Source organism: Bombina bombina, chromosome 10 (genome assembly GCF_027579735.1).
Source record: "Bombina bombina isolate aBomBom1 chromosome 10, aBomBom1.pri, whole genome shotgun sequence".
Lineage (NCBI taxonomy): Eukaryota > Metazoa > Chordata > Amphibia > Anura > Bombinatoridae > Bombina > Bombina bombina.
Genome location: NC_069508.1, coordinates 191,609,511 through 191,623,186, shown reverse-complemented (window position 1 = coordinate 191,623,186; position 13,676 = coordinate 191,609,511). Strand labels below are relative to the sequence as shown.

Here is a 13,676-nt window from a genome sequence, read left to right as displayed (position 1 = left end):
ATGGAGCAAAAAATACAGTAACTACAATTACCTAAAATTAAATTCAATTAAATAAACTAAACTATAGTACAAAAAAAACAAAACACTAAATTACAGGGAAAAAATTACAAGATGTTTAAACTAATTACATAATAAAATGCCCTAACCTATTCTAAATTACAAAGTAATCAGCTTTTGCGGGGCATTGCCCCAAAGTAATCAGCTCTTTTACCTGTAAAAAAAAATACAAACCCCCCAACATTAAAACCCACTACCCACATACCCCTACTCTAACCCACCCAAACCCCCCTTAAAAAAACCTAACACTAACCCCCTGAAGATCTCCCTACTTTGAGTCGTCTTCACTCAGCCGAGACGAATTCTTCATCCAAGCGGGGCAAGAAGAGGTCCTCCATCCGGCCAAAGTCATCATCCAAGTGGGGCAGAAGAGGTCCTCCATCCAGCCAAAGTCATCATCCAAGTGGGGCAGAAGAGGTCCTCCATCCGGTAGAAGTCTTCATCCAAGCGGTGTCTTCTATCTTCATCCAACCGCGGCTCCATCTTCCAGACCTCCGACGTGGAACATCCTGCTGGCCCGACGGACTAACGACGAATGAAGGTTCCTTTAAGGGACGTCATCCAAGATGGCGTCCCTCAAATTCCGATTGGCTGATAGGATTCTATCAGCCAATCGGAATTAAGGTAGGAAAAATCTGATTGGCTGATTCAATCAGCCAATCGGATTTACCTTGCATTCTATTGGCTGATCGGAATCAGATTTTTCCTACCTTAATTCCGATTGGCTGATGTAATTAAACGTCTTGTATTTTTTTTTCCTGTAATTTAGTGTTTGTTTTTTTTTGTACTATAGTTTAGTTTATTTAATTTAATTTAATTTTAGGTAATTGTAGTTAATTTATTTAATTAATTTAATGATAGTGTAGTGTTAGGTTGAATTGTAACTTAGGTTAGGATTTATTTTACAGGTAATTTTGTAAGTATTTTAGCTAGGTAGTTATTAAATAGTTAATAACTATTTAATAACTATTGTACCTGGTTAAAATAAATACAAAGTTGCCTGTAAAATAAAAATAAATCCTAAAATAGCTACAATATAATTATTAATTATATTGTAGCTATGTTAGGGTTTATTTTACAGGTAAGTATTTATTTTTAAATAGGAATAATTTAGTTGATAATAGTAAGTTTTATTTACATTTATTAAAATAATATTAAAGTTAGGGGGGTGTTAGTGTTAGTGCTAGACTTAGGTTTAGGGGTTAATAAGTTTAATATAGGTGGCGGCGGTATAGGGGGCAGGATAGGGGTTAATAAGTTTAATATAGGTGGCGGCGGGGTCCGGGAGCGGCGGTTTAGGGGTTAATGAGTTTAATGTAGGTGGTGGCGGTGTAGTGGGGGGCTTAATAAATGTAATAGGGGTTAATAAATGTAATGTAGGTGGCGGTGGGCTCCGGGTGCGGCGGTTTAGGGGTTAAACAATTTATTTAGTTGCGGCGGGGTCCGGGATCCGCAGGATAGGGGTTAATAACTTTAATATAGGTGGCGGCGGTATAGGGGGCGGCAGATTAGGGGTTAATAGGTATAATGTAGGTGGCGGCGGGGTCCAGGAGCGGCGGTTTAGGGGTTAATACATTTGTTAGAGTTGCGGCGGGGTCCAGGAGCGGCGGTTTAGGGGGTAATAACTTTATTTAGTTGCGGGGGGGCTCCGGGAGCAGCGGTTTAGGGGGTAAAAAAGTGTAGTTTAGTGTGGGTGCTTAGTGACAGACTAGCAAGAAAGCTGCGAAGAAGCCGATGAGCAGCAAGATCGATGACTGTCAGTTAACAACAGTCCACTGCTCATCGCTCCGTACTTGGTGTGCGGCTTCTTGACAGCTTTCTTGATAACTTTGGCGAACGTATTCAGGTCCGCGGCAGCGATGGTAGGCGAGCGTATTGGGCCGGCGAATGCAGGAAAGTAGACGGCTTCATAACTATAGGCCATTGTCTCTTCTTAAAACTCTTCTCTGACGGGATCTGTAAAGGGACAAACAGTACAAGAACAGGTGCTGTATATCAATAAAACAGAACACTCAACCGGCCTCTATCTATCTCCTCACTGGATATAGTTAATTGAATGTAGCATTTCACCCACTAGAAACAAAAGCAGCAAATCTGGACCTTATGCATTTGTTGCTTTAAAACTCCAGAACATCTGAACTTTCAGTCAATAAATCTTCAAAACAGAGTAACTCACAAAAGAGGAATAATAAAAAACACTGATAAGGTGTATAGAATGCAGAGGAATGTGTGTTTAACTCCCACAAAGACTCTGGACCAGTTGAGTATTGCCGATCTAGAGCCTTTGTAGGGGTTAAAGAACAGCTGCTTTGCCAAACAGTGGAGGTTTATGTTTGTAACTGCCAATCACTGACTGTGTTCAGATCAGGCTCAATTCACAGCTGACTAAACTATGCATAGAGAAACCAATATGCAATATGTAGGTTCTTCATGCGTTATAATACATAAATATACCTCTTTATAGTATTTAAATGTGCCCCTAAACCCGGATATGGAGTCATTATTAAATGGACACCAAATCAGGGCTTGTCAAATTTGTTCACAATCTAGAAGCCAAGCAACAAACCTTGGAGCCAGAAATGTTTTCATTAAGTATAAACTTAAACTATACCACCTCACTTAGCTCTGGGAATTGGAAACAAAATGCTATATTTCAAATTTTAGGATTACATAATTATCTTTGGAGTCCCAAATTGTTATTCTACTGTACATGGGCACCCAGAGCTAAATGTATTAAAAAATCTGAGGGATCAGGAAGAAATTTGTTGTGTTGCCCTCCCTGTTGCAGTAGCTGTGTGCCCTTCCATTGCCCACACATCTAGAAGCCACTCTTATTGATCTAGTTTAATGAATGCTTGGAGGTGTGGTTCCTAATATCAATTTAGAGAGAATGCAGGAAAATGTCTGTATCCCTGGTATTCCAAACTTTACCCTATTTCTAAAGCTCCAAGGGCACCCTGGAGAGTGGGCTATTTGAACCCTGCACTAAACATATAAAGATCAAGACACATGCATATTTATTGTGGAATGTAGCTAAATTTCAACAAAGCCAACCAAGAGAAAGTCGTTAATTTCATAATAATACAAATCTAAAGCCTCCACCATACACTTTTGATACATTATAACTTGTTTTGATGTGAAAAAAAGAATTTATCTATGTAAATATATCTTAACTTCTTAACACATTGAATGTATTGCATCATATTAGACATGATCAATTATGTAACTGCTATTTGTAACTTACAACTATTTGTGATATCTTTAATTTTATTTTAGCAACTACAGTGCAAGTGACAACAACTGCAATGCCAACAACAACAAATTCACCCACAACGTCAGCTGTAACAACTTCATTCACAACACCAGCTGGAACAACAACTTCACCAACAACACCAGCAGTAACAACAACTTCCCCTACAACACCAGCTGGAACAACAACTCCACCCACAACACCAGCTGGAACAACAACTTCGCCCACAACACCAGCAGGGACAACAACTTTACCTACAACACCAGTAGGAACAACAACAACTTTACCTACAACACCAGCAGGGACAACAACTATTTCACCCACAACACCAACAGGGATACCAACTACTTCACCCACAACACCAGCAGGAACAGCTACTTCACCAACAACACCAGTGGTAACAACTTCATCCACCTCACCAGCAGTAACAACAACAACGTTGCCCACAACACCAGCAGGAACAACAACTATTTCACCCACAACACCAACAGGGACAACAACAACTTTATCCACAACACCAACAGGAACAACAATTATTTCACTCACAACAGCAACAGGAACAACAACAACTTCACCCACAACACCAGCAGGAACAACAACTATTTTCCCCACAACACCAACAGGGACAACAACAATTTCACCCACAACACCAGCAGGAACAACAACTATTTCACCCACAACACCAATAGAGACAACAACAACTTCACTGACAACACCAACAGGGACAACAACAATTCCACCCACAACACCAGCAGGAACAACAACTTCACCCACAGCAACAGTAGGAACAACCACTTCTTCGCCCACAACACCAACAGGGACAACAACAACTCCACCCACAACACCAGCAGGAACACCAACTATTTCACCCACAACACCAACAGGGACAACAACAACTTCACCCACAACACCAGCAGTAACAACAACTATTTCACCCACAACACCAACAGAGACAACAACAACTTCAGCCACAACACCAGCAGGAACAACAATTTCACCCACAGCAACAGTAAGAACAACCACTTCTTCGCCTAAAACACCAACAGGGACAACAACAACTCCACCCACAACACCAGCAGGAACAACAACTATTTCACCCACAACACAAACAGGGACAACAACAACTTCACCCACAACACCAGCAGGAACAACAACTTTTTCACCCACAACACCAACAGAGACAACAACAACTTCAGCCACAACACCAGCAGGAACAACATCTCTTTTACCCACAACACCAACAGGTACAACAAATACTTCAACGACAACACCAGCAGGAACAACTATTTCACCCACAACAGCAACAGGAACAACAACTTCACCCACAACACCAGCAAGAACAACAACTATTTCATCCACAACACCAGCAGGAACAATTACTTCAACCACAACACCAGCAAGATCAACAACAACTTCGCCTACAGGGACAACAACAACTCCACCCACAACACCAGCAGGAACAACATCTATTTCACCCACAACACCAACAGAGACAACAACAACTTCAGCCACAACACCAGCAGGAACAACATCTCTTTTACCCACAACACCAACAGGTACAACAACTACTTCACCCACAACACCAACAGGTACAACAACTACTTCACCCATAACACCAACAGGAACAACAACTACTTCCCCGACAACACCAGCAGGAACAACTATTTCACCCACAACAGCAACAGGAACAACAACAACTTCACCCACAACACCAGCAAGAACAACAACTATTTCACCCACAACACCAGCAGGAACAATTACTTCAACCACAACACCAGCAAGAACAACAACAACTTTGCCCACAACACCCGCAGGAACAACAACTTCAACCACAAATCCAGTGGGAACCACAACTTTAACTACAACACCAGCAAGAAACACAACTTCAACCACAATATCAACAGCTTCACCAGATGGTGGATTTACAACTACACAGAGCTTTTACTTTGTAAACATTACACTAAAAATATTGAACAGAAATTACACCTCTGACCTTGAAAATCCATCTACTGCCTACTATAAATCACTGAAAACAGAAATCGAAGAACCGGTGAGTCTTCTTTTAAATGTTTTGTTATGTTTCAAACCTTTGTAAATCATGTACACTGAGTAGGAAAATACTAATATCAAAAATCTCAGATGGCAGACACAAGGGATAGCATAAAATGATTTTGTTTCTGGGCATTTAACACATTGACATTTCCATTCTTAGCTAATAAACCAATTAGAGACTTGGGGGGCAATTTATTAAGGCCCGAATTGCCCTGAATATAGCTGTTTCCACACTAGCCTTCAGGCTCGCCAGAAACAGGAGTTAAGAAGCAGCAGTCTTTAGACCTCTGCTCCTTAACTCGTTTGCCACCTCTGAGGCAGCAGACAGCAATCAGCCCGATTGGATACGATCAGGTTGAATGACACCCCCTGCTAGCGGTCGACTGGCCGCGGATCTGCAGGGGGCGGCATTGCACAAGCATTTCACAAGGAATGCTTGTGCAATGATAAATGCTGACAGCATATGCTGTCTGCATTTATCGATGTGCGGCGGACATGATTCGCTACAGCGGACCATGTCCGTCCGCACAATGGTAAATCTACCCCCTGATCCTTTACGCACTTATGAAATCTGTAGTTCAGAATTTTCAATGAAAAATGTTTTAGTCTTACAAAGAAATTGCATTTCCCATTACATCTTTAAATTACAGGAGCAAGAATGTCAAAATTAAGCTTTCATGAGTCAGACAGAGCATGTCATTAAAAAAATACAATTTACTTCCATGAACAAATATATGGATCAATCACAAGCCTTTAGAAAAGTCTACAATATTCAACATTCAACAAGTCTGTAGTAATTTTTACACCTAAATCATTTGATTATGTTTTCTAATGGGCACGTTCACACTCTTTAACCTACCTATGTATGCTCTTCAACAAAGGATACCAAGAGAATGTCAAGATGAAGCTTTCAAGATTTAAAAAAAATCCAATTTACTGCCATTTTTAAATAGGTTATCCGCTCAGATATGTCAGATAATGCTCAAGTTCAAAGCCAAAACCAAAATTCTTCTCAAGTGGTGGAGTTTTTCATTTATTCCTTTGCTATTCACCCTCAATGTTAAAGGGATATAAAACCCCAAAACCTTATTTTGCGATTCAGACAGAGCATACAATTTAAAAAAATGTTCACAATTAACTTCTATTATCAAACTTACACATACACCCTTAGTCCATTCTCTTCCTCTTGCCATCTACATTATCTTATTTACCCTTACCCAAAATCTTATTTCCCCTCCTGTCATTTATTTCTATAGCATTGTAAGGGGCTTTTGAATACACTGCAGCAAGTGTTAATATTTGATATCAGATTCTTTAAAGGTGAAAGAATGCTGTTATGTTAAAGGGATACTGTAGTCAGAAAATAAAATACATTATTTGAAAAAAAAGAGCTTAAATAATATTTTGCAATATATGTGTATTACATTTTTTGCAGCTAAAGTTGACTGTGATGTAATTTCCTGTTTTGAGCTGTATAATACTATAGTATTGTTTCTTCTCCCCACTAGCTTACTATTTTGTACGCTCCCTAGTCAGTACATGTATAGAGTCGCATACTCAGCTACCAGAAACCACTGGCTATGGCAGTACTAGATGTGCACAGTATTTTGTTGGGGCTGCCAGCTGTTCATCACAAAAATACTGGACAATTTCTAGGTGGGGGGCACACAATGCTTTCTACCAAAAGCCTCCACTCTTGATCTAACCATGTATATTTTTAACAATTGAGCAGTCATTTTACCCCACGGCTGCCAGTAATATGTAAAACAATGATTTTACCTCCTAAGCTTCTGCACTACATACTGTATGTAAAGCAGTGATATGACATCCTTGACTGTCACTTATTTCTTCCTGCCTCTATATTTGTAATGCATGGGGCAAAGGAGACATTTTGCATTTAAAGGGACAGTAAAGTCATAATTAGACATTCATGATTCAGACAGAGCACACAATTTTAAACACTTTAATGTGCTTCCTTATCTTGCTATCCTTTGCTGAAAGGTTTATCTAGGAATGCTCAGGAGCAGCAAAGGACCTAGGTTTTAGCTGCTGATTGGTGGCTGCATATATATATATATATATATATATATATACCGATTGTCATTGGCTCAGTCATGTGTTCAGTTAGAAACCAGTGGTGCATTGCTGCTCCTTCAACAAATGATACCAAGAGAATGAAACAAATTTGATAATAGAAGTAAACTGGAAAGTTGTTTAAAATCATAAAGGAAGAATTTTGGGTTTCATGTCCCTTTAACTAAAACCCATGGACATTAAAAAACTGGACATTTAAGTGTCCAGTATCTTTGTGAATATTTTACTGGACAGCCTGCTAAAATACTGGACTGTCCAGTTGTATATTTAACACCTGGAAACCCTATAAATATTATGTGCCCCATAGACGCTTTCTGTCTTATTTTAGCAGAAATGAGGCAACTTGAAAGGGGAAATGTAACCAAAAATGTTTCTTTCGTGATTCAGATAGAGCAGGAATTTTAAGCAACTTTCTAATTTACTCCTATTATCAATTTTTCTTTGTTCTCTAGTTGCTATCTTTATTTGAAAAAGAAGGCATCTAAGCTAAGAAGCCAGACAGTTATTGGTTCAGACCCTGGACAGCATTTGTTTATTGGTGGGGGAATTTATCCACCAATCAGCAAGAACAACCCAGGTTGTTCACCAAAAATGGGCCGGCATCGAAACTTACATTCTTGCTTTCAAATAAAGATACAAAGAGAATAAAGAAAATGTGATAATAGGAGTAAAAGAAAAAAAAAAAGAAAAAATTTGGGTTCAGTGTCCCTTTAAAGGGACAGGAAACTTCAACATTTTCTGGATAGAACATACAACTTTCCAATTTACATCCATTATTAAATTTGATTCTTTATCTTGTTATCCTTTGCTGGAGGAACAGCATTACACTACTGGCAGCTAGCTGAACACATCTAGTCAGCCTATCACAAGAGGCAAATGTCTGCAGGCACCAATCAGCAGCTAGCACCCACTAGTGTAGGATATGTTTTTCAACAAGGGATACACAGAAAGCAAAGCACATTTGAAAATAGAAGTAAATTTAAAAGTATCTTACAATTATTGCTCTATCTGAATCATGCAAGTTTTATTTTGACTTTCCTATCCCTTTAAGTTCCAGCTGCCCTCACTGCAAAACAAATGTGTCGCCAAGGTAACCCAGGCTGTACAGGAATTGTAATCAACTACAGAGTACATCTATCAGGGTGTCCCTACACTTTATTTCTGCTAATGTAAACAGAAAACTCTTTACGTCACTGCTGTGTGCAGTATACTCAGCACAGCAAGTACAGCCAGTGGCGCCTGATAGCTGGACAAGTGGCGCTATACAAGTAATACAGATGTTTAGGGAGCGTAGCAAAAAAGTGAGCTGTGTGAGGAAGGAACTGTGATGATCTTTATAATGTATTAGCAAACAGCAAGGAGAGAGAACAGGAATACAGACTTTATTCAGCAGCATCCATCTTAACAATAACTGCCCGCCCCCTCCAATCACATGACTAAAATGTTAACTGTTTGTAGTGCACAGAGTGAACTAAGCATAACTATTGAACTTAAACTATAACATAAAGCATACACATCATTACATCTTCCCCTTCAAATATGAAACACTTAATATGAGACAAAGTCTTCCCATATTTTTGGTTTAATAGCTCGACCATAACGAGAGAAAGTAACTGCTGGCTCACTAGCAGTACAATCAGTGTCAGGTTGAGAGTCATTCCCAGCATTATCGCAAGCTGATACACTTATGTTGTCCTCAAAGTCCTCAGTAGACTTTACATCCATGTTAGGGAATTCTGTGCATTCATTGCTTTGCTCTTTATTGTCATTGCTGCTTGGTTCCTCGAGTAGAGTATCAGCTGCAGTGTCTGGTCGAAGATGACGCCTGTTGCGTCTCAGTTTCTGTCCACACTTGGTTTTGATTATATATGACCTTGGTGAATTAGCTTCACTGACAATTCGAGCAGGTTCCCATGTATCCCCAGTGACTCTGTGTCTCACAGCTTGCCCAGCCCTGAGTGGACCAAGTAACTTGGTAGATTTGTCAAAATACAGCTTTTGCTTTTTCATGTTTATGTTCCTCTGACCTGTTACCTGATCCTGTGGGATAGTCTGAGGCTGCAATTTCTGTGGTGCAATAGGCACTGTGGTCCTCAGTGCTCTACCCATGAGCAGCTGTGCAGGTGAACATAAACCCTCCATGGGTGTTGCACGATAGTTTAACAGGCCTAGGTACACATCCTGCCCTGATGATTGTGCTTTTCTGATAATGGATTTGGCTATGCCAACATACTTCTCAGCTAAACCATTGGCCTGTGAGTGATACGGACTTACTGGTTTGTGCCTGACTCCCCATTCACGCAGAAAGCACTGGAATTCAGCACTTGAGAATTGCGGGCCATTATCAGACACAAGTTCTTCACACACTCCATGTCTCGAGAGTATTGTTTTGAAAGCCCATATGATTGCTGATGCTTTTAGATTTCTCAGCTGTACTAACTCAAAGAATTTGCTGTAGTAATCTACTACTATCAGGTAGTGGTTGTCCTCAAAATGAAAAATATCTGTGGCCAGTCTCTGCCATGCCCGTGAAGGAGTGTTCCATGGTGTGAGAGGTTCTTTTGCATTGTTTTTTTGAAATGTCTGGCAGGTTTCACATGTCTTCACAAGTGTCTCAATATCAAGGTCCAAATTAGGCCAGTAAACCACATCCCGTGCTCTGCGCTTACAAAGAGTAATGCCCAAATGTCCCTGGTGAATTTGCTCCAATATTTCTGCCTGCTGTGATTTAGGAATAACAATACGGTCACCCATGAATATGATATCCGTATGAAAGGATAGTTCATTTCTCACAGGCCAGAATCCCTGCAACTCAGGAGAAAGCTTCTTTCGTTTTTCTGGCCAGCCATTGCACATGACACGAATTAGTTTTTCTAGTACTTTATCTTGTTTGGTATCTTGTCTAATTTTTTCCAGCCGTACATCAGCTATTGGAATATTTACTAGTACTGTATGTACCTGTTCTTCCAATTCAGGTTCATCCCGTGCTTCATGTCCTTCTGGAAACACCCTAGACAGCGTATCTGCCATCGGAATTTCCTTTCCTGGTTTATATTTCACTGTGAGATCATACTGTTGTAGTTTCATAACCATCCTCTGCAGGCGTGGAGGTATAGCAGATAGTGGTTTTTGCATGATGTACTCCAATGGTTTGTGATCAGTTTCCACAACCACTGGGCGACCATAGATATACTGGTGAAATTTCTCACATCCATTTACAATGGCCAACATCTCCTTCTCAATTTGAGCATAATTGGCTTGTGTTGTTGTCAGAGCTCGTGAAGCATATGCAACAGGATGTCCTTGTTGCATTAGCACAGCACCTAACCCAAACTGGGATGCATCCACTTGAAGCACAGTGTTGCAGTTTACGTCAAAATATTTCAGTATTGGCCCTGGATGTTTAGTGATCAGTTTTTTTACTTTCTCAAATGTCTTTTCCATGTTTGTGTCCCAAGACCAAATAGCATCCCTTTGTAGCAATGCACGTAGTGGGGCTGTCAGCTGAGCGAGGCCCTGAGAAAACTTGGATAGATAATTAAAAATGCCTAATGATGTCTCTAGTTCCTTCCTGGAGGATGGGGCCTTCATGCTAATAACTGCTGTTATCTTCTTTGGATCAGGCTTTAAACCCTCTTTGGTTAGAAGGTGTCCAAAATATGTAACCTCTTCTACCCCAATTTGCATTTTGTTTGGATTGAGTTTAAGATTTTTCTCCCGACACCGCTTGAGTAAGGCAATAAGGTTTTTGTCATGTTCTGTACGATCCTTTCCATAAACCAGCAAATCATCAATTATTACTTCAACACCATGTAGACCAGCAATCAACTCATGTGATTTCTTTTGAAATATCTCCTGAGCAGAAGCAATGCCGAAAGGTACCCTTGTGAAACGCCATCGTCCAAAGGGGGAGTTGAAAGTGGTCAGGTGACTGCTGGGTTCATCAAGACGCAATTGCCAGTAACCAGATTGTGCATCTAGTACACTAAACACTGTTGCTCCTACTAGCTTGTGAGCTATATCATCTATGGTGGGGAGTTTGTAGTGTTCTCTCATTATTACTTTGTTCAAATCACGTGGGTCAATGCAAATACGAATTGCGCCTGTGTTTTTCTTCTCTACCACAACCATAGAACTGACCCATTCTGATGGTTCTGTGACCTTTTTTACTACCCCCAACTTCTCCATCCTAGTTAGTTCTTGTTTGACTTTAGCCTCAAGGGATAGAGGTATTTTCCTTGGGGCATGAATGACAGGCTGTGCACCCTCTTTTATACGTATGCGGCTAATCCCCGGGAGGCACCCTAGGCCTTTGAATAGATCACTGTACTCATGCTTAATGTTGTCCTTTGACAGTTCGCTGCACCCACCATCCACAGCCATAATGATCTTTACAAGTCCAATATCTTTACTTGTTTTTAGACCTAATACTGCTGGGGCTTTTGTTTCTATCACAAACAATTGTAAGACCTTTTCAGATCCCTTGTAAAAACATTTTGCATGGCAGCGACCCATCACTTTCAGCTTTTCACCACCATATCCCAACAGTTTTGGTAGGTCTTGAGTCTCTAAGGGGAATTCATTTCTAAGGAGTTCCAGGTATGTGTGGCTTGGCACACAGTTTACTTGTGCCCCTGTATCTATTTTGAATGTGACTGGAGTTTTGTGAGCCCCTATCTGTAGGGTTACATTTGCTTCATCTGCAGACTTGTGTGATTTCTGTACTGCTGCAAGATATATTGGGGTGCAATCTGAGTCTAACCCTGCATTGTCATCATTGTCCTCTATGGCGTGTACAGCCTGTGTTTGTGTCCTTGCAATATGTGAAAACAGTTTACACACCCTGGCAAAATGTCCTCTTTTCTTGCATTTATTACATATCTGCCACCTTGCAGGACAGGCAGCATTTTTGTTGTGCATGTTTCCACAGTAGCCACAGGTTGCTTGTGTGTTACTTGTCCCAGTGTCCCACTTGCCTTTTATCCCCTTGTGTCCTCTTTCTTGCCAGTATCTGCTGCTTTGATTTTCTATAGCACTGATCTGGTGTTGTGTTCCTTCCAGTACCTGCATGTCCTTTCTTGACATTTCATATGCTCTAGCAATCCTGATGGCTTTCTCAAGATTTAAATCTTCTTCCTGCAGCAGCTTTTCCTGAACTTCTTTAAACTTACTGCCCATCAGAATACGGTCTTTTATCATATCACCTGCATCATAAAAAGCACAGTCTTTGGCAAGCAAGCGCAGCTGTGTCACCCATTCATCCACAGATTCACCTCCACACTGATTCCTCTCATAAAATATTTTCCTCTGCACTGTGATGTTTTTCCTTGGATTGCAGTATGCTTCAAACTTTGCAAACAATACCTCTGTTTTTTTTTTGTCATCTGCAGTGATATCCCCACTTGCCTGCCAGGCTCTGCATACATCACGTCCCTTTTGTCCCACACATATCAGAAAGTGTGCTGCCTTCTGTTGATCAGTCCATCTGTCTGCATCTGGGCCTGCAAACACAAGTTCAATCAGCTCCCTCCATTTTGACCAATTGTCAGAAATGTTCCCTGACTCTAAATCCAGAGAAGGAATGTTCTTTGTGCTGCTGTTTGCTGCCATGTCACTTTTCACCCCACTTCTGGTACCATGTGATGATCTTTATAATGTATTAGCAAACAGCAAGGAGAGAGAACAGGAATACAGACTTTATTCAGCAGCATCCATCTTAACAATAACTGCCCGCCCCCTCCAATCACATGACTAAAATGTTAACTGTTTGTAGTGCACAGAGTGAACTAAGCATAACTATTGAACTTAAACTATAACATAAAGCATACACATCATTACAGGAACAATACTATAGTATCATACAGTTCATAACAGGAAGTGACAACACAGGAAAATTCACACTCAATTTTAACAACTTTAGCAGCAATATTTGTAATGCATATATATATTATATAAATGCTAAGTAAGAAATTCATTTTACGGAAATTGTGCTTTGTGCTTCAATTTCCCTTTAAAGGGATAGGAAACCCACATGTTTTCTTTCATGATTCAGATAGAGCAGAAATTTTAAGCAACTTTCTTTAGACCGCTGCTTCATAACTGCTGTTTCCGGCGGAGCTTGATAAATATGCCCCTCAATCTGAATCATGACATAAAAAATTTGGGTTCCATATCCCTTGAAGTCCTAAATTTAAACAGAGGATACTAAAAAAAAAATCAAAAA

At 40.2% G+C, this 13,676-nt stretch overlaps 1 protein-coding gene across 1 annotated transcript in view; it reads left to right on the top strand.

Moving 5' to 3' along the window:
- Positions 1-13,676, top strand: part of LOC128640791 (mucin-2-like) — a 97,561-nt gene that overhangs the window by 51,960 nt on the left and 31,925 nt on the right. Inside the window, exon 10 of the mRNA XM_053693211.1 lies at positions 3,334-5,357. Within this exon, the coding sequence (XP_053549186.1) occupies positions 3,334-5,357 (2,024 nt within the window). The remainder of the gene's footprint in view (positions 1-3,333; positions 5,358-13,676) is intronic.